General features: G+C 37.0%; 4 protein-coding genes across 5 annotated transcripts; all 4 read left to right on the top strand.

Moving 5' to 3' along the window:
* The first annotated feature begins 3248 nt into the window (after window positions 1-3248).
* LOC111781515 (probable E3 ubiquitin-protein ligase RHC1A) lies at window positions 3249-6221 on the top strand. Of its 2 annotated transcripts, none has more exons than XM_023662158.1 (2): window positions 3249-3434; window positions 5064-6221. In XM_023662158.1, the coding sequence occupies exon 2, from the start codon at window positions 5082-5084 to the stop codon at window positions 5958-5960; it is 879 nt and encodes a 292-aa protein (XP_023517926.1). In that variant the 5' UTR covers window positions 3249-3434; window positions 5064-5081; the 3' UTR covers window positions 5961-6221. The 2 variants fall into 2 exon arrangements, with proteins under 2 accessions (XP_023517926.1, XP_023517925.1); XM_023662157.1 differs by having other exon boundaries at window positions 3251-3434; window positions 5024-6221.
* A 1627-nt stretch (window positions 6222-7848) lies between these two features.
* Window positions 7849-11901, top strand: LOC111781717 (ER membrane protein complex subunit 8/9 homolog). Its single transcript, XM_023662404.1, has 5 exons — window positions 7849-8294; window positions 8460-8606; window positions 8680-8739; window positions 11393-11559; window positions 11656-11901. The coding sequence occupies exons 1-5, from the start codon at window positions 8088-8090 to the stop codon at window positions 11684-11686; spliced, it is 612 nt and encodes a 203-aa protein (XP_023518172.1). The 5' UTR covers window positions 7849-8087; the 3' UTR covers window positions 11687-11901.
* Window positions 11902-15528: 3627 nt separating this feature from the next.
* Window positions 15529-17184, top strand: LOC111781718 (50S ribosomal protein 5, chloroplastic). Its single transcript, XM_023662405.1, has 2 exons — window positions 15529-15656; window positions 16650-17184. The coding sequence occupies exons 1-2, from the start codon at window positions 15557-15559 to the stop codon at window positions 16991-16993; spliced, it is 444 nt and encodes a 147-aa protein (XP_023518173.1). The 5' UTR covers window positions 15529-15556; the 3' UTR covers window positions 16994-17184.
* A 3478-nt stretch (window positions 17185-20662) lies between these two features.
* On the top strand, window positions 20663-24812 carry LOC111781193 (pentatricopeptide repeat-containing protein At1g56690, mitochondrial-like). The gene is made up of 3 exons (XM_023661661.1): window positions 20663-23179; window positions 24218-24402; window positions 24548-24812. Exon 1 carries the CDS (start codon window positions 20853-20855, stop codon window positions 22977-22979), a length of 2127 nt encoding a protein of 708 aa, XP_023517429.1. The 5' UTR covers window positions 20663-20852; the 3' UTR covers window positions 22980-23179; window positions 24218-24402; window positions 24548-24812.
* Window positions 24813-27216: the final 2404 nt, after the last annotated feature.

Raw genomic sequence — 27216 nt, 5'->3', positions numbered from 1 at the left:
CTCAAAATTTTAGGTTGGTCCAAAAGATTTTTCCAATTCAATCCAACCCAACTTGTATACATTAGAGGTGTACATGGTCCGGATTGGGTTGGGTTGAGGGAATTTTTTTACCCAACCCAACCCTTTATTTTATATATTTTTATTTAGCTCGGGTCAATCCAAGGGTTTTACCCCATGAACCCAAAACCAAATCGAGTTAGTTCGGATTCAGAAAAATGAACCCAAACCAATTCGAAGAGGTAATTCAACCTAGCCCAACCTTTATAGTTAAGGGTTGGGATGGTCCGGATTGTCGGGTTGAATGTCCATCCCTAATCATTAGACTTTTTGATTTCGGGTTGGTTTCCCTAAAAACGGAAAAAGATAAAAGGTGCATGGTCCACTCTTGTTAGAGATGAAATTATTAGGGATGCCATATGCTGTGATCCATTGAATTATTACAACCCCACATCTTCTTTTCTGCCCTAATTTGGATTCTTTTGTATGTCTATATACAATTATTCATCTATATTCTTACATTAAATATTTCAAATTAAAGTAAAAACTCATCTCTTACTTCCCGATCGTGATCGAATGCAGAAGCTAACTACACTGGATTATCGTATAGCTCCACGAAAAATACTATCAATTATTCGGGATTACTTGTCTTTACCTCAAATTTTTTGGAGAAGATTCAGTATTTAAAATACCAAGTAAATGACCCGAGTATTGAGATCAGAAAACGCATACAACACATGCAATATGACTAACTATCATGACTGGTGAGACTTTGGATGTATATTACTTCTATATACATGACTCGTGCACATGCACATGAACCCATTAGGCTAGTATCACTATTATACTCCTTAGCCCTAGCTACGGGTCTATGTATGCTTGCATAGGTGGATCAAACATAAAATAAAGAACACACGATAAAGTTTCGTAACTGTATGCATACGACCACAACATGAACGAGGTCCCACGGTATAAAAACAATAGTTCATTGATACGGTACAACGTATCATATTTTTATATAGAAAGCAATACTCATAACTGACGTGACCGACTTGCTATCATCCATCACTTAATTAATAGGACTATTAGCCTCAATAACTTATAACATGATATTCATTCAACCGAATCCTAATTACTTATGGTGAGAAAATTTCAGATGAGACAATTGTAGTAAAGGTGTTGAGAAGTTGAACTCCAAAGTTTGATCCTGTGGTGGCTACTATAAAAGAAGCTACGGATCTATTAGTACGTTACGTTGATGAACTAATGGTCTCTCTTCAAATTCATGAGTTATCAATAGATCGTAAGAAAAGAATAAAGAAATGACACTTCAAGTGAAGAACGGCCGCCACCAACAAAGGGAAAAGTGTTCATTCGACGTGTAGAGGTCGTAGAAGAGGAGGATTTTGTGACAGCCTTGGTCGTGGTAGCAGGGGTAGAGGGAGAAATGATTGACAAAGACAGTTCAATGAGCAAGGAACGACATTCAATGTTACAATTGCCGAGATGCTAGTCTTAACAAAGAGATGCTAGTTAAGGAAAAGGAAATTAATTATGGTAAGATAAGACGGTTGGGAGTGTTCAATTTGTGCCTGATTCAGAAGGAAATTAATTATGGTAAGATAAGACGGTGGGTAGTGTTCAATGTTTGCTTGATTTAGGGTATAATTTATTAGTGTGGGCTAATTAATGACTAAGGACATTCCGTTCTATTTCACGACAACACGTGTCATTACAAATAAGAAATCGAGCCAAAAAGGTCAAATTCTCACGACTTCAAATAAAATGTTTCCATTGGATGCTTCTAACGTGTTGAATTTTGCTCTTGGTATGGGTATATTCGTACAACGGGCATAAAATCACTCCGTGATAAAGGTATGAATTTTAGGGTTACCAAAAATTGATTCATCTAGAAGCATGCATTTATGGCAAGCAAACTAGAAAGCGGTTTCTTGTTGGAAAAGCTAAAACAGCTTCAAATTGTCTGGAATTAATTCATGTTGATTTATGTAGGTCAATGCAAATCAAGTCTTACCGTGGAGTGTTTATTTTTCATTATTTATTGATGATTACAGTTGTATGAGTTGGGTTTACTTCCTGCAACATAAGTCATAAACCTTTGACAAGTTCCAGGTTATGATGGAGAACCAACATGTCTGCCTCATCGTTAAAGTTTTTCACACAAATAAAGGTGACGAGCACATGTCTATTGTATTCAATCTTTTTTGCGAAGAAAATGGCATCGAGAGGGAGTTAACAGCTCCTTACACTCAATAAAAAATAGAATCGCTGAACAAAAATATTTAATTGTTGTAGAAATGACAAGAAGTATGTTACAAGCAAGCAATGTAGAACAAGAGCTAACTACAGTGTATCATCTAGTGCCTCTGCTGCAACACAAAATTTGTCAAGCTCATCAATTTNAAATTAAAAAATAAATAAATAAATAAAATAGTCCTTTTTTTTTTTTTTTTTTTTGAAAAATCTTCGAATGAGACACTACGAATAAAGTATAAATTTTTAGCTGACATATATGCATATGCCGACAATTGAAAGGATTAGAATACGGGAGATGGTTGATTTACCAAATGAAAAAAAAAAAAAAAATCATACAGCAGTATAAAGCTCTTCAGAAATGGCGGATGCTAGATGGTTCAGAAGCTTGGTTGGTAGATTGATTACTTAATGCACACACGACCCGACGTTGCATTATAGAGTAGCAAAATGGGTCGTGTGTTATGTTGCTCGAACTATGGAGTACGGAATTTAGTATTCGAAATCTTCTAATTTCAAATTATATGGGTTCATAGATAGCGAATAGGTTGGATCGCTAAATGATAGACAGAGCATTAGATCAAAGTAATCTCTTGGAGCCCAAAAAAGCATCGAATGCTGCAATAACCATCGATCGACGAACACAAACGATCAAGCATGAATCAGAGATCGAAGAAGTGAAAAACGTTCGGTAAACAATCAAGCATGGAAAAGAGTTACTTCGAGAAGTGATTCGAATTTTGAGTTTATAAAAATTAATTCAATAATATAAAATTTACATTTTTTTTAAAACTTTTAATTATATATTTAATGAATTTCAAGAAGGGTATTATGGACAAACCACATGTAATAAAATTTTGTTAAATCCAACCAATTAGAATAAAATAAGAATTAAAATAGAATTAAAATAACAACCAATTAAATAAATAGATAAATAGATTAATAAATAAATAAAATGGAAATGGAAACAAAAGGTCACGTCGGTCCTCTCTCCACCTCGTAGCCCAAAGCCTGGGTTAACCCATCATCCACTCTGTCTTCTTCGTCTTCTTCGTCTTCTCTCTTCTTTCTCTCTCTTCTTTCTCTCTCTTCTCTGTGCCTGTTCAGTTCGAGAGAAAAAGGGAATTCGGTGGATCCACCTTTTCTCTTTCGTCTTCCTAAAGGTTAAATTCTGTAACTCATTTTCTAGGGTTACTTTTTCTCCCCCTTTTTCTGTTAATTCATTCAATTCCAATCAATGCCTCTGTAACACTGCTTTCTGTTTTAGAAGTTTCTTGTGTCTTTGCTGTTTTCTATCTTTGGAGGATTTTTGGTAATTTGCACGTATGGGTGCTGTTTGATGAATCCTTGATTTGTTTCTCTGACCTATTTAGAATTGAAATTTGAGTGGGGATTTTGAAGTGTTGTTAATTGTTTTTACTTGTATCAACTTTGGAATATGTGTTTTAGCTTTCGTTTCCTGCTCTGAGTTTGTTTTTTATTTTATAATGAATTTGTGCTTGTTCTGTACTGTTGTGGCTTGAATTTAGTTTGTGGGATTTGTACGTTTATCTGTCTTTATGATGTTGGGCGTTTTATTGGATGAATTTGGAGTGATTGGTTTGTTCAACTTCATTGGATTCTGATACTTTATTAGCTTTACCACTTCTTTGATTTTGTAAATTTTGATCAATTTGATGCTTCATATTAAAATTTTGTCTTTATGTTTCATTCATTTACCTCAAAATTTAGCTCAATCTCAATATTGATGTTGATGTGTTCAGTGTCAGCTCCTTGCTCGAAGTCCTAAAGCATCACTTCTCTATATTGGTGTAAAAATTTGGTTCTTGTTTATAGTTATGGGTTAAATTCTCTCATATCTACTGGAGGAATCTTTTGTGATCTCTTTGGATGGGTATCACCTTTTTTATCATATCAATGAAATTGTTTCCTATATAAAATTATAAAATCATTGATATGCATGAGCTATAGGGTTATGTTCGTGCCAAGGAAGATCAAGAAAAGAAAAAAAAGACTAGTTAGGAGTTAAGAGTGGAGCAGATGAAAATATGAAGTGTTTGATCTCTGGATTTTCTGTTGTGATTGTCATTTATGCATAAACTATAGAACTTGTTGATGGTTATATTTGGGTGGTAGGTATGGGTTCTTGACCGATAGTTATATTCGAGTTTTATGAACTCATTATGTAATAGCCCAAAGCCCACTGCTAGCAGATATTGTTCTTTTTGGGCTTTCCCTTCTGGGCTTCCCCTCAAGATTTTAAAATACGTCTATTAGGGAGAGGTTTTCACACCCTTATAAGGAATGTTTCGTTCCCCTCTCCAATTGATGTGGGATCTCACAATTCACTCCATTGAGGGCCTAATGTCCTTGCTGGCACACCTCTCGGTGTCTGACTCTGATACCATTTGTAACGGCTCAAGCCCAGTGCTAGTAGATATTGTCCACTTTGGGCTTTCCCTTCTAGGCTCCCCTCAAGATTTTAAAACGCGTTTACTAGGGAAAGGTTTTCACACTTATAAGGAATGTTTCGTTCCTCTCTCCAATTGATGTGGGATCTCCTCACACATTAGTTTACTTCAGCTTGGCTTATGATGTATGGTTTGGTTCTTTCTAATGCTTTTTCATGATGTATCAGTTGCTTGTGATGACTACACATCTTATTTACTCGTTGAAGTTGATTTAGTCTTATATATATTGCAAAAGTTAGACATTATGCTGAGATAAGATTTTGGTGCTTGAGGAGTTTCAGGGATAAGTCTCAGCTTTCTTCTGCTAATATATTTCTATAGAGAGTAGGAGGAGAGAGGATGTCGAGTGGGCAGAACACCCATTGGTGTTATAGATGCAGAAGGTCGATACGTCTTTGTGGTCGAGATGCAGTTTGCCCCAACTGTAATGGAGGATTCATTCAAGAACTCGACGACATGGTGCCTGGAAACCCGTTTGATTTCTTTGGTCTGGATCATGACGAAGACCGTGATCATGGGCTGGGAGCGTTCTCTGCTTTTATGAGACAACGGTTAGCCGAAAGAAATGACATGAGGGGAAGATCAGAGTCACTTTTCGAGCGTAACCCAGGATTTGGCCCTCTATTAATATTTGGTGGTCAAATTCCTTTGAGAAACCGTAGGCTAGAAGCTCTCTTCAATGGGGCTCCTGGCATTGGAATTACACGGGGTGATGGTGGTGACTACTTCATAGGCCCTGGACTGGAGGAGCTATTCGAACAGCTTTCGGAAAATGGTCATCGTGGTCCTCCACCGGCATCTAGATCATTGATTGACGCTATGCCAACGGTTAAGATCACGCAGCGACATCTTCGCTCAGATTCACATTGTCCAGTTTGCAAAGAAAAATTTGAACTGGGATCTGAAGCAAGGCAGATGGCCTGTAATCACATGTACCACTCAGATTGTATAGTTCCATGGCTGGTTCAGCACAACTCTTGCCCTGTCTGCCGCCAGGAACTGCCACCACAGGTAATGGGGGGCGGGGGCCATAACACCAACAGTCAAAACCGAAACAACAGCTACAACAACAATGGCAATGGCTCCTCCAGGGTTAATCCAGGAAGGCGGAATCCATTCTCTTATCTGTGGCCATTTCGGTCATCGAATTCTAGCTCCAACCATGGCGGAGCAGGGAGCAGTGAATCGAGGAACCACCCGATGGGGTATTCGGGATAATCGATACACTAGCTTTTCACCATGAATTGAGTTTTGAAGATTGTTTGTAGTAAAAATGGGTGAATTTTGTCTCTAAAATACATGGAGGCTCCAGCTTTGTTTGAAGAAGATACACAGGGTATTGTATTTTTTTGTGAAAATTTTCGTATGTAAATGACCTTTAATTTGTAGCTGCTTATTGCTTACGTTGTTTTTTCCTTCATTTTTCCAAGTTGAAAAGATGACACATGAATTAAATATCAAATGGGGGAAAGTGTTTCACTTCCTCGTGTTGGAGTGCTTTACATTTATATATCTTTTAGATTTTTTTCCCTTCTCAATATCGGATCGAGATTGAAGGGTGTTCTTGAAATAGTGGTCGTGACACACTCACAAAATTTTCATTAAACTCTCGAGTTCTTTGTCGACTTGGATACATAAAGTGTGGCTCTCATATCAATTGTTATGATCGTACTTCTTCAATCGTGCGGCGTCGTGGTCTTGGCACGCTCACGACAAAGTCATAAGGGGAACGAAAGTCATCTGGCTCGATCTTGCCTCTACTTAAGCTAAGGTCTCTCGTATATAACGTCGCATCTCATCTTCATCTTGGTTCTTAACAACACGACCTCATGCACCATGATGCCATTCCATGTCTCGAGACAGCTCGAACTTCTTGGCTTGCTTGGACACATTCGACGGAGACTGACCATGCATCTGATGGGGGCATTTCGAACATCCATCCATCCGGGTCCTCATCGGGTATTGAACTCTCCCTTGTCCATGCTAAACCATTTATGACATCCATTCTGGATAGTGGGTGCATATTCCAACCTCTAACACATGGGTTGGGGTGCAATATTGGCACACCCCATGCCGGTACAGTCCTTAAAAGACATTTTTCAAAGGAAGATGTCCAAGATGCTAATCCTGCAACGCTCGCCCACACTTCGACATACGTATGTGCCACAAGGTAACTCGCTTAGGTCACAGGGCCTAGGGGCGGTGGAGAGCCAACACCATGTCTCACTCTACAGTACATTTTGAGGCATTTTCAATCCTCCTCGAGTAGACGACATTTTCGTGAGCGGTCATACGGACTCGTGCATCATCCTTCAAGTATTCGATTGACACCAAATTTTTTCATGTTTCATATTGACAGACTTAACTTCAGAACTACATGTCGAAACTCATATCAAAACCCTGATTTCTGATGTTATGGCCCGGGGCCTTACCTTGCCCTCTTCGAGTTTGTCTTCGACACTTGTGTCACTTCATTCTCACAAATCTTGCATATGCCTTGACTTAGCTTGAATGCACACTATTAGTGTGTTAGATGATACACCGTCTTCCTTGGTCGCATCATGACACTTCTCAATCTTAATCCTCACGTGGTTGGATGGGTCTCACGTAAGGGTCGCCCCTTGTCTCTCTTGTGTGTGGGGGTCACAACCTACTTTCTCTTAGTGAGGTTGTGACACTAGACACCTGGTGGTGGGTTGGCGATTGATTGGGACACACTGGCTAGGTTGAGCATTCACATGGGCTGGGTGTCAACCAGAGGTGAAACAGGGCGCGTCTACATGGTTGGAGTGGGCATCCAAAGCTGTGACAAGTTCAAACGACTGAGGTCTAGAGGTTAAGGTTCAGACTCTGGTTCGAATTTTGATTGGATTTAGTCTCCTTTTTCCTCTGATGTGATTTTCTCTCTTCTTGCTTCTCTTTGCCGTTGACTTTGACCACTTTTAATCGATTCTCGACCCTTATTGAAGATGAATCCATGACGGAATTCCTAAAACACAGACTAATTTCGGTATTATTTGGGGATCGAAATAGATCGATGTGAACAGAAAAGTTTGAAAATCGATTTACCATAATGGTCTCTAATTGGATCCATGTAACGCTAGGGGCTTTTACAAAGGCAATTGGATCGACTTAAATGAAATTACCAGAAATATATGATTTCTTCTACCACTAATAATCAATTTATGTGATTAATATATTTGCTAATTTTTTTGTTTTGCTTCTTTCTTCCCACTTCGCGGCTACTCTGTCCGGCTTTGCTGTGGCTGCAAACTCCGCCTCGTCCTCCTCCCATTCACCGTCTCCTCCGGCGTACTCTACGGTGTTTCACCAGCTCACTCACTCATGGGTGGTGATCTACGCTTTGAAATCTCACAAAATGCCTACATAAAGCTCGTTCTCCACGCCCTAAAGCACCGGACCTCCGCCGTCAACGGAGTCCTCCTAGGTCGCATCTCCGGCTCCAATGATGTCATCGAAATTGCCGAATCTGTCCCCCTCTTCCATTCCAGCATCGGCCTCCTCCCTCAGCTTGAAATCTCTCTCCTTCTGGTACTCGTTTTCATCACTTCTGCGCGGAATTTCATGTTTAGGTTTGAGTGAACTAGTTGCTCATGCGAGAATTTGTTGTGTTTGTTGCCGTTTTTACTGCCTTTTTCACTTGCGTGTTTGAGATCTATGATTGATGAAGTCGTGGCATGATTGATTTGGAATCAGATTGAAGAATATTATGCGGCTAAGGGATTGAGTATCGTGGGGTATTTTCACGCCAACGAGCGTTTTGATGATTATGATGTCGGTGGTGTAGCGAAGAATATTGCTGATCATATTTCTCGATCCTTTCCTCATGCTGCTCTTCTTTTGGTAAGATATGTCTTATTGTACTTTAACTGCAGTGATTTGTATATTTTGTTGTTTGATTCTTGCTTCTCTGCAGTTAGATCACAGAAAACTTGAAGCTTTGCCAAAGAGAAAGGATAGAAGCCCTGTAGTGGAGGTGAGTATGTCGCTATAGAATTCTTATCATGGTTTTGGTAAATGTATTTGCGCGCTTCCTTAGAATTTCCGCCATAGTTTCCTCTTTTTAGTCTGTTTCAAACTGATTCAGGTGAGTAATGTTAAATGGCGAAAATGAAAATTTTAAATATTTTTGGGTGAGATTGATGCTGATATTGGCGCATTATTCTCTGGGACCAACTGCTTGTTAGGAATCATGAACCTCCACAATGCTACGATATTGCCCACTTTGAGCATAAGTTCTCATGGCTTTGCTTTGGGCTTCCACAAAAGGCCTCATACCAATGGAGACATTCCTTACTTATAAACCCATGATCATCCTCTAAATGAGCAAATGTGGGACTCCCTCCCAACAATCCTCAACAGCTTTGTTCAGTTTCGTATAAATAACTCTCTTACATCATTGATAATTCATTCATTTACTGGGGGGAGGTTCTTATAGTTTTCCCAATTAATTGATCTGACACCACGAAAATGTCACGAGAAATGTATTCGAGTCTTTAGACAATTTCTCAGTTACCTTCCATTGGTGGAGACTTGATATCATTATCTCTGCTTATGCTATTTGAAATATAAAGAAATGTATGTTGGAGCTTTTCACTGACTTTCTGTCTTGTTTAACTTTAATTCCAGCGGGTAACTAGACCCTTGAATTTATTGAACTTTCTGACCCCTTTTTAATGTTGTTTGAAAATTTGGTTAGCTTGTACGTATTCTGCATTGGAATGGATAAAGCATGTGGGGTTTGTTTTAAGGAGGTGAGAGTTTGATAGAGTCAATTGGAGGGCAATCTTCAATTTTCCATAATGTTGGAGCTGCTCCAGTTTTAGATGTAGAATTGAACATAAGATGTTCTGCTTGGAATTTCAGGACTTTTCTTGGAGAAACATCATTTGATCATTAGAAATTTTTTGCCCAATTAAATAGTGAGCCATTACACTCCTTTATTTAGTTTGCCCCTCAGCCACCAGAGTTTATGCATAACGTTTTATATCAAAGGAGAATCTTAGGGCCTATATTATAGGAGGCACGTTTGTGATGAGGAGGCAGCGGAGTAGGTTTCTTTTTCTTTATCTCTTGTTTTTTGGGGGCTTCTTGGACCCTAAATAAATTATCAGAAGGTGGTTGCTTGAAGCTATGGGGGTTTTCTATTGTAAATCTTTCTATTATTTTTTTGAGAAAAGATCCAAATGTTACACATCAATAAGATTGACTTAATTTGAAGTTAAAGATCTCAAAGAAGTTCATTGTGCAAACAGTGATTGATAGAGTGCTGTAATGGAAGCAAATACATATCCATCTGTATTGTGAAGCAGTTAAAAACACCTGGATGTTCTCCTTCAATTCTTGGAAGAATACTGGGAGCGTTTGGAGGCCCCTTAATATGAAAACTCTAGCCAATTGGATCTAATAACCCTTGTGGATGTGCAAACCCCTTGATAAAAAATGCTAAAACCCCTGAATTAAGATGATTTCATCCCAAATAATTGCAACTCGTGGGAATTCAATGTAAGAACCTTATTGAAGAATAAGACCTTTAAATCTAAAATATCCAAGAACCCCAAAACGATAAGGAAGCACCCCAAGTGGAAGTAAGATCTAGATTACCTTACAGATTAAATATCTCATAGTAAAAAAACTTATTTGAGATTCGAATCACTTGAATCATTCCCTTTTAATATATATATATATATATATAATATACTTTGGCTAGTTGGAGGTCCTTGTATTGGTTATTATCTCGTAAACCATGGTTCAGGTTGGATGTTGGACCATCAATTTGCCCTCTCCTGACGTACATGTTTCCTTATTAGTTGCTATTTGGCCTCAGAAGTGCGGAAGATCACTTGTTGAANTTTTTTTTTTTTTTTTTTTTTTTTTTTTTTTTTTTTTGAAAGGTATGCGTTAGTTAGAGGAGGTAACTATTATATGTTATCTTATTGGTCAAAAGTATTAATTTTGAGTTGAACTCCTCCAGCGTTCATAGTTTATGACATCAATCTGGATGTGTGGCACAATCTCACCATAATTAAGACATACATCCTTGACCAAAAGTACGTGATTTGAGTTTCCGACCCCACATGTGGTTGAACTCGAAAGATCAATCTAAATATGTTAGTGAGCTCAAACTTTGGCAATTGTTTAACATAAAAGATAAAAAGATCTCAACGTAGTCAAATTCGTTACTAAACTTATGATGGTAAGTGTTGTCAGTGGAAATTTACTTATTCTGGGATTTTGAGTGTTTTGTTTGCCAGCATCGATCCTGGTTGCTTCTTGTTCGAGTCGCTTTCCCTTTTTTTTTCCGAATATCTCCCAAGCAATTATTATTTGTTCTATCTAATGTGAAACTTGAGATCTAAAATTACTGACTTGTGTTGTATGAAACTTCTCTAGTATTTAGATATTATCCGTATATTATTTCATTTTTCAAATGACTGTAATTTCTGATGAACATTTATTCATTATCTTGGCTATCTTTTGCTGCCACTCTGTCACCTTAGGAACCCTTTTAAACTATAGGCCTTGTCTATATTGCTTGTTTCACCATGAAATAAAGTAGACCTTAAGCATGAGGAGATGGCTGCATAATGCGTTTCTTGTTCCATTTCGTTTGTTTCGTCTCCGATCAGCTATACACGAGGGAAACCTCCAAGAATTGGAAGTTGGCTGGTTCAGATGGAAGCAGCCAGCTAACAATCAAGGAACCGTCAGCAAACGTTGTCCTGTTGGATTTCATATCATCTGAAAAATGGCAAGGCGTGATGGATTTCGACGATCACCTCGATGACATTAGCAAGTACGATACAAAATGTTCCTTCTCTTTTTGAATACTGCATCAATCATGAATGAGCAACAGTTAAACTTCATTGTCTTAAACCTTGAAAATTTGCAGGGATTGGTTGAACCCAGACCTGTTCAAGTAGAAGATCTTTTCCCGTAGTTGCAAGGCGTGATTGGTCTAGAAAGGATTAGTTGGAAACTGGAGGCTTGTGCTTTTCAAGGTTTGAGAATGTTAATGGTTGAATTTTATTTTGTTAGACTTAAATTACTTGTCTTTGATTCGAATAAAAGCTCAGTCTTGAAATTGAAATTGAAGTCCTGTTTCTTTTAGTGTTTTAAATTAGGGGCGGATATTTAAGGAATTGTTTGGATGTATGCTAACATATTGCCATTTTTGGTTGAATTCTAGGTAACTTTTATCTTAATAAAGGTAAATTTCTCTATTTTTTAAACTAGATAAGGAATTACTACAAGGGGAGTAAGATTCAGATTACCTTGTTGATCGAATATCTCAAGGCAAGAACATTGTTTGAGATTCAAATCACTCCACAAGCAAGATCGATCATGTCTAGCTTGAATGATTCTTGTTGATAAAAAATCTCAACGCAAGAACACTTGATTAAGATTTGAATCACTCCACAAGCAAGATTGATTATGTCGAGCTTGAATGATTTTACATGCAACCAAAACTTCATAGAATTGCAAAGAAACCTGGCCATTAGCTAAAGAAACTCCTTTTACTGTATTTTTCAAGTCTCCTTACAAATACAACATACATGGCTTTATATAGCCACAGAATGAAAGTTATATAGTCACAAAATGAAAGTATTAAACGCAATCCAAGAGTGGTAACATTCATACTTAACTTTATGTAATTGTAACCTAAAGTAAATAAAAAGTCTTAAAATACATTAATGAAATACAGTAACTCTAAATTACTCTAAATTGTAATCTATCCGAAATTTATCTACCCGAAATTTATAACATGAAACTTCATTCTTCTTCGATGGCATGAATTGAAACATAATTTTGATGTCTTTTGGTTCATATAATTGTAAATATCAAAATTTGTAGGCAAAAGAAAAAGAAAAAGAAAAAAGTGGCATTCTAATAATGTTGATACATCATATCCGTTGTCTGCTGTACAATCTCCCTCATTTGGGTTTGTCCTCTCTCACTCCTCTACTCGCTCTCGTCTCGGACTACTCACTGTTGATTCATGAAATAAGGATCCATGATGCACGATTTTGCGATTTCCCTCCAACGTCGTCGATTAAGTCGAGTTGCAGCATCGACTACCATCCATTGTTCACGTTTGCTGAATTGTCACGATCGTTGAATCCACTGTCCACCTATTTCTGTAATATTAAAAAAAGGATGGTCAATTGGTGGAGTTTGGGTGATATGAACGAAGACGAAGACCAAGGATTTTTCATACCTCAAGTCCAATTACAAGGATGAGAGTTGAGAAGTCACAACGAGCTTTAGTCACTTATATTTAAGTTATGGTGAGCTCGTCAAAAGAAATTCTAAAAAATGTTGGAGTCTTCCTTACATGCTCTGCAAATTTGAGCTACGATTAACTCCAATTCGTTCTTGCGTCGCCTATGGCCAAGCGATGTAGGCTCGAGCCTCTAGCTCCGGTTCAAGAAGAAAGTTTTAGAAAATGGAAGCAGAGAGATTTCGAAAAAGAGTTTTGAAAGTAAGATTTGAAAGATTGAAATTGGTGTTATACATAACAGATAGGAAGAAGTTGACAATCTTTTATTTCATTGAAGACATCACATTTTGAATCGAAAAGAAAAGAGTTTATGCTTTAATTGTGTTGAAATCTAAGTTTTTTACTTTGCAAAACGTTGTGTCTAGAACCTGTATGCTAGAGTTACTTTTGATCTTGATTACTAATGTAATCGGTTTCAAAACTTTTCTTTATTGATTCTTATCGTTTCTTATCGTTTCTGGATTCATGGGTAATTTAGATTTAAAGATTTTGTTCTTCAGCAATATTATTAGATAAAATCTGAAAAGTTTCATAATTAAATTTAGATTCATCATCTGACCGTGGTTAAATTCGTGAGATCATAGATGACTGACTAAAATTCTTGTTAATCTATTTGTTCATGCATGGATAGAAAGGAAGGCCTTCACCATTTCCGTTCAAATAAATGTCCTAAGCATTTTCCCTCAACCATTTCAAGTTTGGTATCCATTGAAGTTGGTCGATCCTTATCATAAACCGATAGAGAAGTTCATCACTGTCGGTAAGAGGACTTCTCTCTCAATAACTCAGTTTAAACTTTTTCATACGACTAAGGAATATTAGGTTGAATTTGGATATGGTTCGAGGCATTTGAGGTCAATTTTTATGAGGTCTTCTTACGGTTGGGGAGTTGGTTCTCGAGTCTTTTAAGCTTAATTCATATATAAGGTCGTAGGTAAAATTGGATTCCCTTAGAGTTGCGTCTAAGTGACAGTTAGCTAACGGTAACATAGGATCATTGGATTAAGCTCATTGAAGTAAGTAAATTTACAGTTGGACGTTCATAGGCTTGACTGAATAAGTTTTTTGATGTATGAATAACACATACAGTTATATTTTAAAATACGAGCTATTGAATTGGAAGAAAAAGTGATGAATGAATGTTCATGTATGATTAGCATTATGTTATGCATGGATATGTTTATTATTATACCATATCACCCAATAATGATTTAAATAGTGAAACCTCATACTTGTTGCGTGATCATTTAGGCATGGGTTACTTTTACAGTGATGCACCGTATGGACGTGTACATTTACAATATTTTATATGAACCAAACATAAATTCGTTCATCAAACTTATGGGTAATCTTCTAGCTCCATTCTTACTCCAAATGACCGCCCCTACTTCAAACTTTATAGTAGAGCTTAAACTGACATTAAAACCTCCAAGATTGTCGTGATTTGGAGTTTGAGTTTTCTAGAACTTCCGTCGAAAATTTTTCTCCCCTATTAGCAAGCGACCAACCTCCATTTTGAATTCTGGTCGTCGGATATGAATTTTTTAGAATGTCTTCTCTAGAACATACTCAGATTTGGTGAACATCCAACCGTTGAAGATGAAGATACTGTGTATTTTCGTAATTTGTCATTGGCTAAAGGGTATTTTGGTAATTTGTTATTTTTGAAATATTTTATTATTATTTTTTTGAAAAAATCCAAACTTAAAAGAAAAAAAAAATTATTTATCTCGTTAGTAATTTTTCCTTTCTTAGAACACCTTAAAATTTTTTCTATTTGAGAAGTTTCTTAAAAATTAAAAAATGTCATTTTTGCCCTTAATGCTTACTTTTTCCTTTGAAATGATTATATGTTGAAATGATTTGCTTAAACCCATTGTCCTTAAATGTTTTAGTTCCTTCCCTTGAATCTTTTTAACCTTTCATAGGCGGCTTAATCTTATTTTAGTTACTTTAACTTTATTTCGGGTATTACAACAGTTGTCAACTAAAACACAGCATCACTCCAGACTTGGCAAACAATGAGTGATATGTGTTCGAATTTAGGTCAAATCGGTCTTTGGTGTATAGGAAAAGATATGACATATTTATACCGTCTAAATTCAAGTCCTATAATGCATTTTGTATGTGTATTGATTATGTGTGCATGCATGTATAACCCTACTGATCAACATTTTTCAAAAATATTATTTTTTAGGCAACAAGAAGAACGTACGAAGTGTGTGAGAAGATGTTCACTAATCGGGTCATGAAGTTTAGGTCAACCCGAATTTTTTTCTTTATTGTAGGTCTCGAGTTCGATTTGGATTGAAGTTGGATTTTCATGGTTGGAGTAATTTTTCAAAAAAAAAAAAAAAAGTGGTGGAAGTCTAATGGTTACAATACTCTTGCATCATTCATCTAAATTGAGAAGGGTAAAAATGACATTTTGTAAAGAGAAAAGGCAAAATTTGATAAATAGACCAAAATAGAGCTTATCCAAAGTGTGCGAGGCGCTGCCGGAGAAAACACCATGGCTTTTCTTCTCTGCTCCAATCCCGTCTCCACCTCTCTCCATTCATCTCTATTTCCGCCGTCGCCGTCATGTTTTCCGATGACCTCTGCCGCCCAAAGTATGCCTATCTTTCTCTTCCCTTCCCGCCTCTTTGTTCGATGCGATCGAACGAATGCTTTTGTCTGATTCTGTATCTTCATTTCTCTTTATACTTTATTCTTTTTGCTGCGTGTTAATGCAAATGGCGAGTTTCGTATTCACGAACACGAAGACTTGTTTTATGTACTTGAAGGAATTGTTTGTAGTCATTTGTTTGTCAGGCATTTTGTCAAGCAGTTAGTATCTGTGTGTTAGAGGCTTTTGATTTTACGCTTTTTAGTTGATGTGCACTGAATTTCTATTTCCTGAATGTGCTTTTATTTTCTGTAACTTGTGTTTTAAATTCTGAATGCTCTGCTTCTTGTTCATCGCCCTCAATTTTATGTGATTATGGTTGAAGATTGTTCGAAGTGAGTCGCATCTCGGCTAATTAAGGGAATGATCATGGATTTATAAGTAGAGAATATATCTCCGGACACTTTTTGAGGAAGCCCCTAAGTAAATCCACGAGAGTTTACGCTTAAAGTAGACAATATCATACCATTGTGGAGAGTAGTGATTTTTAATGATGATTCAATAGAATCCTCATTGAGACCCTCAAAAGTGTAGTCAAAGTGACTCAACTGTCGAACAAAGGGCGTACTTTGTTCGAGGACTCCAGAGAAAGGAGTCGAGTCTCAATTAAGGGGAGACTATTCTAGGGCTCTATAGGCCTCAGAGGAGGCTCTATGGCATTTTGGAAAAGTCCAAAGCGAAATCATGGAACTTTATGTTTAAAGTGGACAATATCATACCATTGTAGAGAGTCGTGATTTTTATAATACTACAAAGGTCTCTCAATTTTCTTTCGATTATGTTTCTGATTCTTCTTTGAACTTTAAAGCTATATCATATACCAAAAGAAAAAATTAGATATCACCTCAATCTTTGGCTTTAATTTGAATGACTGTTCCCCTCCTTTTTTATAATGTATCTTGACTCAATTTCCTCTACTTTGTTGTTTAAATTTCAGGTTCTATGTTGCTCATGAAGCCTAATGTGTTTCAGCCAAAGCATTTCAATGGAGTTGGACTTGGAAACCCCTCTTTTGTTGAAAATAGATCGTCATTGATTGTGAAAGCTGCGTCTGAGATTGATGCTACGGTAGAAACAGACAGTAGTGAACCACAGCCCCCTGCAGTTCCAGTTGACAAACTTCCATTAGAATCAAAGCTGCAAGAGAGGGAGGAGCAGAAGGCAAGGATGAAGCTAGCAAAGAAGATAAGGCTTCGGAGGAAGCGGCTTGTTCAGAAGCGCCATTTGAGGAAGAAGGGACGATGGCCTCCTTCAAAGATGAAGAAGTTGAAGAATGTTTGATAACCAAGCTCCTTCAGCTATTGCAGGTTTAGAGCTTTACCCACTTCTCATTGCTTCTAATTTGTTTATACTTCAATGAAAACGTTCTTGCTGTTAGATGAACACGACTCTCCACAATGATATGATATTGTCCAATTTGAGTATAAGCTCTCATGGCTTTGCTAATGGAGATAGAATTCTTTGATGATAAATCCATGATCATTCCTTAAATTAGCCGATATGGAACGTTAACACTCGCTTCTTTTTATATCTGAAAGAATTCAGTGAGCGATGGAATATGAAACTTGTGGGTAGATTTGAATGCCTAATGTTGAGTTGCAAGATATTCTGTACAGTTTTCAACAGACAAAGGCAATTTCTTAGGAATTTAGACACATGAAATTGGTTCAGAAGACTGTTTTATTCTTTAAATGTACTAAAAAGATGTATTCTTGTTTCTCTGATGAGGCACGTCGAGTCGATCCCCATTAAAAAAAAAAAAGAGTTTGAGCTCGGCGTGCCTGTTTTGATGTGTGGCTGACACGTTGAATAGATAAAAGCTGGGTGAAAAGTAAATATACACCTGAGTAAACATAGAATTGATTTATATAATACATTTAAATTATGACATAAGTGTCTTTAGCAAATTTCATGTCATTTAGAAGTCACTTGAGTCATTGGTACATAATTATAGGGGCATTTCGGTCATTTTAAAAATTAACGGGGAACTTCTAATTGATTTATAAACAATTTTTACATTTTTAATTATCGTGAATTCTCCCTCAAATCAATTTTAAATCATGATTTCCTAAATTTAAGATATCTTGAAAATCTCATATTGCACTTCATCCCTATAAAATACTTGTAAAACATTGATCATGATCGTAATGCCTCGTTTAAACTGTGGCTCGATACTTTTAAATCACTTCATAACTTTCGTACTTGTCAACTTTTATGGTATTATTGTTAGAAATGGATGGGAAAAACTGAAAAGATCAGAAGAACGAAGAAGGGGAAATCTCTCATCCTATTGAACAATGAATCTGGCCGGACTAAATCAAATCTAATCCTAACAATTATCTCATAATTTTTATTGTTATTTTTGTTGATACTGATATTTTAATTTCATATTTACATATTTTGTAGTGATGAAATTTTCTTTCAACACTATCGCTTTTAATATCTATAATAGACTATAAGACATTATCGTCTATCAAGCTTCCTTGGTCATTTTCATTTGGAACTACTTACTCGTCAATATACATTGGTACATTCCTTTTCATCTCTATGGTTATAACACTACGTATTTTAACTATGTTCGAGACATCTAACTGAAACATCAAACCTTCCTTAGCAAAATCATTTCCATGCATATATAGTGTTTAACAGCTTACTAAACCATAATTCCCCATTTACATTACAAACTTTGCTAAATCTAAACATCATCAATACATCAATTCACATTCACTTTCCATGTAAGGTAAAACATAACATAACGAAACAACATCGTTTATTATATTTCCTAAGGCATACCTAATAGCAATGGAGTATCAGTGGTGGAACCATGGAACGTGCTGAGTCTACCTCGTAGGTTAGTTTATAGAATAAATAACCTAGAGCTCTGATAATGTCCTATACTAACCTAGCTTTCAGGTGTCCATTCAAATATGTCATAGTTTATAGGGATTATACAAAGTTATAAGGCCATTGGTATATGCTAAGGATTTAAACCAAGATTTGAGGTGATAAATGACCAAAATACCCCTAAGAGATTTCTAAGAAGTTTTCAAAATCAGACTCGGAATACTACGGAACTTTATATAAGACTCATTTATAATATTGAGGGCAAGTATGCAAGATCTTAAGGGGATTAGAACAACTTTAGGGTATGAACCAAGAGGAAAAGTACAAAACTACCCCTCAAGACATTTTATAAGAAATCAAATTTTTTTATGAATATCAAGTGACAAGATGCTTCTGAAAGATTTATGCATGTTTATGACTCATATGGATTAGGAGGTACTTGTTAAGAACTTTGTCTTAGTTGTGCTTCAAGACTTAACAAAAAAAAACTCTTAGAACTAGAACCCGAGATATCCTAAAGACTTCTCGATGTGCAGTGCAACATGGTCCTATGATATAGACTACATCGCAAGAACGCATGAAACCCTGGACGTAGGTACTTAGACTATGTCGCAGGGAATGCATGAAGCCCTAGACATAGGTATGTAGATTGTATCGTAGGGAACCCAAGAAGCCTCCAACATGGGATAGGATTGAGTTGTTCACTGAGCATAGAACCTCGTAGATCTCTCGGGGGGAGTTTCAATGTGGTAGTTATGAGTGATTTTGAGGGGTTTTTTTTTTTTTATGATTTATGACATTGTGTTTACCATGATGTATTGATGACCCTTTCCCTCCGTGGTGTTCGACAATGAGCTCGTTAGCGAGTGTGGATCCGACAAGTCTAGGCCAAAGGGATGGGCGAGCCTGCCTAATAGACCTACGCTCGCACGCGTGAGTGTTGTGTAGAGAAGTACTACACATCCAACCTTACTCAGATAAGAAAGTTGCCTAAGATCATGATATGCTTTGATAAAAGAATAGGTCTCCCATGTTGCATGTGCTTGCATTCCTAACCCCGATAGTGAGATCACTTAATAAGTATTTCTTAAAAACTCGAGTCATATGTTACTCTTACATTCCAGGTAAATGCAAGCACCCCTGTACGGATGAGTGTAGCGCCACGTTGACTTTATGTTTGAGTCATAGTCATAAAGACTTTATAAAGAAGATTAAGATTCGTAAGAATATTCTCGATATTACTTCAATGCAAGTTTGTTTAACGTTTATTTTTATTTAATTCTATATAAAATCAAAGTCAAGTTCTAATACTTCTTTGCACGAATGAAACGTTCATTCTTAATAATTCGATTATCCATATAGATATTCTTTCTAATTCTATTTATAAGCATAAGAGTATAGTGATTCAATTCAATAATAATAATAATAAATAAATAAATAATAATAATCTCGTAAAATTATAATTTATTGGATCGAAAATAAAAATGATAGCCAAACAAATTAAATTTTATTTTATAGTTAAATTTGGTTTGTTAAAAATGAAATTCCGACTTATTCCTAATTATTAATATGATATTTTAGAGATATATTTTAATAATTAGTTAGAAGTATATCTCTGATATTTTGGGAGTTGTTAGTAGTATATTTTATGTGAGATTTGATTAGCCGTATATTTTATTTATTTACCAGATTTAATTAGTTATATATTTGTCCTATTTTAAGTACTAGGTGATAGTTTGTTTTAAACGTGGTAAACATGAATGAAGATCATACTTTCGATCCCAATTCTATTTGGATTTCTCATTCTTAACATACTATCACATCATTTTTAGTCACAATCACGTCTATTTTCTATCTAACAATATAATCAAAAGGGTCATATTCCAAAATTCGATTTTTTTTGTTTTTTTGTTTTTTTGTTTTTTTGTTTTTTTTTGAAGTAAATGACAGATTTTGGAGGCATTTTTTTTAAAGAATTTAGCCAGAAAATTGTAGATATGCCATGAACTCCTTTAAGTTTTGACGAAGGAATTTAAACCTATTTGTTGAGTGCACAGAGTAAACCTATCGTGTAATCCTTACATGTTTTTTTTTTTTTTTTTTTTTTTTTCTTTTGGCGGATTATTATACTGTTTCGTTTTGAAGCGCATTTGTGGTGGCTGCTATGTTTGATTGCTATCAACGGCATGTCAAGTTCTTCCCTGTTTTGCGTCTACCTTTAGTATCATTTAACTGTTTGTTTCTTTAGCTTGTTATTCAGAATTTGAATTCTTGATTTCTTCCATCTGGGTATTCGATGTCCTCTGGATTAATGTTTTTTCGTCTAGTGCTGAATCGTTTCTACTGTTCAATGGTTGGAATTTCATCCAATTCTCTTATTGCTCGGTATTCTCGACTGGGTCAAATCGAGAAAGCTCGGGCTGTGTTCGATGAAATGGGTGACAAAAGCATTGTGTCATGGAACTCCATTGTTGCTGGGTACTTTCACAACAATCGGCCTCAGGAAGCCCAGAACATGTTTGATAAAATGTCTGAGAGAAATACTGTATCTTGGAACGGCTTGATTTCTGGGTATATTAAGAATGGGATGATCAATGAAGCTCGGAAAGTGTTTGATAAAATGCCTGAGAGGAATGTTGTTTCTTGGACTTCAATGGTTAGGGGGTATGCGAAGGAGGGTATGATGTCTGAGGCAGAGGCACTTTTTTGGCAAATGCCAGAAAGGAATGTAGTGTCTTGGACGGTGATGTTGGAGGGGCTTATTCAAGAAGGTCGGATTGATGAGGCTTGTAGGCTTTTTGATATGATGCCGGAGAAGGATGTGGTGGCTAGAACTAGTATGATTGGAGGGTATTGCCAAGCAGGACGTTTAGCTGAAGCTCGTAGGCTTTTCGATGAGATGCCTCGTAGGAATGTTGTGTCTTGGACTATGATGATCACTGGATATGTGCAGAACCAGCAAGTGGATATTGCTAGAAAGCTGTTTGAAGTTATGCCTGAGAAAAATGAAGTGTCATGGACAGCTATGCTGATGGGCTACACCAATTGTGGGCGGCTTGATGAGGCTTCAGAGCTTTTTAATTCAATGCCAATTAAGTCTCTTGTTGCTTGTAATGCAATGATTCTTGGTTTTGGCCAGAATGGGGAAGTTCCAAAAGCAAGACAAGTGTTTGATCAAATGAGAGAAAAGAATGATGGAACATGGAGTGCTATGATTAAAGTGTATGAAAGGAAAGGCCTTGAGTTAGAAGCACTACAGTTGTTTTGTATGATGCAAAGAGAAGGAATAAGGCCAAACTTTCCTTCTTTGATCAGTGTTCTTTCAGTTTGTGCTAGCTTAGCCACTCTCGATCATGGTCGAGAGATACACGCACAGCTGGTGAGATCCCAGTTTGACCTCGACGTCTATGTCGCCTCTGTTCTTCTCACGATGTATGTAAAGTGTGGCAATCTGGTGAAGGCAAAACAAATATTTGATAAGTTTGCAACTAAGGATGTTGTCATGTGGAACTCTATTATTACAGGATATGCCCAACATGGTCTAGGGGAGGAAGCATTACAAGTTTTCCATGATATGCATTTTTCACGTGTCGTGCCCGACGATATCACATTTATAGGAGTTCTTTCAGCATGTAGTTACACTGGCAATGTGAAAAAGGGCTTAGAAATTTTCAACTCCATGGAAATGAAGTATCAAGTGGAACAAAAAATTGAACATTATGCATGCATGGTTGATTTGCTTGGTCGAGCGGGTAAGCTAAACGAGGCGATGGATTTAATCGAAAACATGCCGATGGAAGCGGATGCTATTATTTGGGGGTCTTTATTAGGTGCTTGTAGAACCCACATGAGATTGGATTTGGCTGAAGTTGCAGCCAAGAAGCTTCTACAGCTTGAGCCTAAGAATGCAGGGCCTTACATTTTGTTGTCAAATATTTATGCATCTCAAGGTCGATGGAACGATGTCGCCGAGTTGCGAAGAACTATGAGAGATAGAAGTGTGAGCAAGTCCCCAGGCTGTAGCTGGATTGATGTGGATAAGAAAGTACACATGTTTACAGGAGGTGAGAGCTCTGGACATCCTGAGCATTCTGAGATCATGAGAACATTAGAGTGGTTATCTGGATTGCTAAGAGAGGAAGGATATTACCCGGATCGAAGTTTTGTGCTACACGATGTCGATGAAGAAGAGAAAGTGCAAAGCTTGGGATATCATAGTGAGAAACTGGCTGTGGCTTATGGACTTCTCAAACTACCTAAAGGGATGCCGATTCGTGTTATGAAGAATCTTCGTGTTTGTGGGGATTGCCACACTGCTATTAAACTTATTGCAAAGGTTACAGGAAGAGAGATCATCTTGAGAGATGCCAATCGGTTCCATCATTTTAAGGATGGCTCGTGTTCGTGTCGGGATTATTGGTGATATCGAATGTGTTATTGTATCGAGTTTGAATTAATGCATCCAAATTTTCCCATGCGTTCGAGATTGAAGTTCAGTAAATGACTAATGGCCAACCTCATATACCTATATATCTTGTTGATTTGGGAACCGCAATCATTTCTGCTGGGGAAAAATGGAAATCAATGGTCATTTTGGAACAAGTTGTCTGATTCATCATCCAAGTGAGTAAACTTCAACTACTTCATTTCATTGTTATAAAAGTTGAAGAAGTGGTATGTAACAACCAAAACCTAAACCTAAATCTAAATCCGCTGCTAGTAGATATTGTTCTTTTGGAGCTTTCCCTCAAGATTTTTCTGAAACGTGTCTGCTAGGGAGAGGTTTCCGCATCCTTATAAAGGATGCTTCGTTCTCCTCCCCAACCGATATGGGATCTCACAATCCACCCATTTTTGGGATCTCACAAGCCACCCCCATCGGGGCCAGCGTCCTCGTTGGCACTCGTTTCCTTCTCCAATTGATGTGAGAATCTCCAATCCACCCCCTTCAGGGCCCAATGTCCTTGTTGGCACACCGTCTCGTGTCCACCTCCTTCGGGGCTCAGCCTCCTCGCTGCCACATCGCCCGATGTCTGGCTCTGTACCATTTGTAACAGCCCAAGCCCACCGCTAACAGATATTGTCCTTTTTGGGCTTTTCCTCAATATTTTTTTTAAAAATGCGTCTACTAAGAAGAGGTTTCCACAACCCTTTATAAAGGATGTTTCGTTTTCCTCCCCAACCGATGTGGGATCTCACATGCTCCCTTGAAGTGATATTAATATTTTATAGGGTGCAGCAATTATAAACGAACAGCTTCTACTGTAGAATGTCAAGCGTTTGTTGTGACTAGTCATCAAGCCAACAAAACAATTTAAGACTTTTAACTTTATGGAGAAAGTCTAGTTTAAGGGGAACTGACATCCTTCTTTATATCTAACAATAGGCTAAGTTACAACCTGAATGGTTTAAAATCCTCCATTGGCATGAGATACTTGTGGATTGGGGTACTATACGTCTTCCAAAACGCAATGCTATTACATTGAAACCATCTTATTTCAATTCTTCTCCACATTCATACCAAATGATCTGAAGCAAATTGTAGTTAAATGGTGTTGTCCATCTGAATGAAACCTTCAAATACTTTCTTTATTCTTCTGCTCGATCCAGTACGTGACGTTTTCTTCTTTTGGCCCTGTTTCTTGCCTTCTTGTTTTTCAGTCCTCAGCTTCGATTTCGGCCAGAAGACGTTCCGAGTCCATTTTTGTAGGTGGTCGTTACTGTAAGCAGAATTGAATCCATGGAGATCCTCCTTGGACAGCCACATTGTGATATGAGCACAGTATATGCGTTGGTTGTTCTGTATTGTCTCTGAAAGAACATTTCTACATGTGCCAACAACTTGTGTAAGCCTATAAACATCCTCGTTTCATTATGGTGTTCTTGAATGTCCTCTTTTAATCCTTAAACTTTCATCTCAAATATTTGTACTACTTTTATCTCTTGGTTGTGCCTAAGCATTTGTTTTTGTCTCAAATTTCATGCTTTCAGGTTATCTGGAGTGAGACAAGACACAAATTTTGGAGAATCCCTTGTTTGCAATGGAGACGAGGACGTGATAATTGCAGTTCTTCTAGATTCATACGACTACCAATCGTGGTCGTAAGTATTCTTCTGTAAAAATATTTCTCAATCTTGAAGTCGTCTCAAGAGAGATTCAAAAATTTGGTCATAAATTATTTTAGTCGTCGAACTTTCATAAAAGTAACAATTTAATTATTGAACTTTAGAATGTATCAATCTAGTCGCTACACCCTAGTCAGCAAATTTTCATCCAAATTAAATTTTTATGTTTATTTTATATATATATTCCTATTTTTTCATTTTCGCACAATTTTGTATAAGTTTTAATTATCTGTAGATGGGGGGCATTTTAGTCTTTTGGTAAAATTTGATTAATACTTAGAATATTCTTTGACCATTCATTCACTAACAAAGTCAATAGGACCATTCAATCCTCTTATGCCTAGCAGTGGTTGTGTTGCTTGTGCAGCCATGGTATCTTTATTAGGTTCTCTCTTTTATTTTGCTTGCTCCTATTCTTGATATTCTATTGATGCATATCTAACGGGTTTAGAGCGGTAGCATGGTCACTTGAAGTATGGGCCACTATTGACTTCGACGCAATTTTGTGAGGCGTTGTTCAAAAGAAAGTTTTGTCTTAGTAAACTGATACAAGAAATTGTTACCAAGAAAATGAAAGGTTGGAGGAAGGGGTGCATTTATTAGTTAAAAGGTCGACGCGGGGCTCTGCCGTTGCTCTGATACCAGTTGTTAGAATTGCACAACAACGTACACATTCGATCTAGATGAACAAAAAAAACAAGAGAGAAAATGGAAGGAAGAATATATTGGCTAAAAGTCTTGTATTGATGACTTGTGGAGAGATAATACAAATTTAACCAATATTCTTTCTTTTCTCTCTTCTGTTATTTGTGTTCATTTAGATCGAGTGTGTGTTATTGGATGACTGCCCATACATCTTTTGAATCCTCCATTTGTTGGGTCTCACATGCATTGTTGTACGATATTAAAAATAAAGTTAACATAGGTTGATAAAAATAATTCAAACCCACGATCAAAAGTAAGATTTAGAGGGTACGTATTCTATTGGAGATCAAAAAGTACTGAATCTCTTCTCCTAAACATGAATGATTTATACCCCATGTCAATTCCTTGCAAATAAATTCCTTGCAAATTCGATGGTGTTTTGAATAGAAGAACGTTAACCACTTATGTTTTTTCAATTTTCTTTGTTGGTGTGAAAAGGCAGTATTCATATTGTTGGAACTTATTCTACTAATTGTATTAAATTTTATAAAATTGGAATTAATTTAGGATTTGCAATGATTTTATTTAAACATTAAGGAACTGGATAATTCCAATCCATAGCAGAGGATTTGTAAAAGAAAACAATCAGCCCAACCCATTGAAGGAGATATCACAAACGGATCATCATTCAGTCGGTGATTCGAGGGCAGCCGGTGATGGCAGCGCAGCCACGGGGATAAGGCTTCACCTTCTTCCTTCGCATCCTGCGTTCATAGTAAGAGCTGTCGCGATGCGCTTTGTAGTTTAAATGCTTTTTACGAGACAACTTCCAGTCGTATTTGTATTGGAAAAGTAGCCGTCGATCATGTTCCGGCAACTCTGCTGGTGCGTATCCGCCGAAGAAGGCGGAGTCAGGGGCGGCGGCGGCGGCGGCGGCGACAACCATGAGGAGGACACATAGGCAGAGCTTCATGAATCCCATTTTGGTTTGTGAAAATGAGTGGGAAATTTGGGGTTTTTATTTTGGTTTTGGTGTAGTTACCCAAATAATTCATTTAATGGATTAGGCTATTCTCCAGAGTGAAAATTATCCTCACAAATCAATTGAATTTTTTCTTAGCCTGTTTTATTTTCACAGGTAGAATTATCCTCACAAATCACTTGGATTTTTTCTTAGCCTGTTTTATTTTCACAGGCAGGTTCGGTAGAAAAATTTTCAAAAGGGTCACCCAACATACAATTGCTCCATGTCAAGTACGCTTAATTTTAAAATTTTTACAATTGAACCATGAGAAAAAAAAGGTAGACCTTGACTGAGTAAGCTCATCAAACTAGTTATTTACCAAACTTTCCTAACTTGAATTATCTAAATCAAACGAGATAAGAAAAGTTTATTTTTAATATCAAAATTTTTGGTAGAATACAACCATGCATGTGATACACAACAAAATGGAGGCTTCTAAATAGGTATGGGCAGCCCATACAAGGTGTCACAATCGCTTTTTCTTGGTAGCGGATTTGGCGATTGTGCAGAATTCACTCTCAGCACGGAGTGAGTTAAGCCAACTTCGGATCACGTTGCCTACGATCGAGTAACGTGTATTCAAACCTCGAGCTCCGATTTGAATAGAAGATTTTATAAAACAGAGGGAGGGAAGAGTTTTGAAAGCAAGAATGAGAGAGGCAATTCAATGAGCAAAGTAATACATAAAAGTTGATTGTTAGTACGAAGATCAACAAATGAATTTTGCAGTTAAAAAAAAAAAAAAAAAACTTTTTATGGCTTATATTTATATTAATCTAAAAATGAGTGATTTATGGTTTGTTGACGGGGGATGTTCAAACCATATGACAGACTCTAAATCTTTATTACAAGAGCTTGATGGGAC

The sequence above is a fragment of the Cucurbita pepo genome, chromosome LG19, assembly GCF_002806865.2.
Source record: "Cucurbita pepo subsp. pepo cultivar mu-cu-16 chromosome LG19, ASM280686v2, whole genome shotgun sequence".
NCBI classification, from domain to species: Eukaryota; Viridiplantae; Streptophyta; class Magnoliopsida; order Cucurbitales; family Cucurbitaceae; genus Cucurbita; species Cucurbita pepo.
The sequence above is the reverse complement of the archived record's forward strand: the minus strand, read 5'-3'. Positions and strand labels throughout refer to the sequence as shown.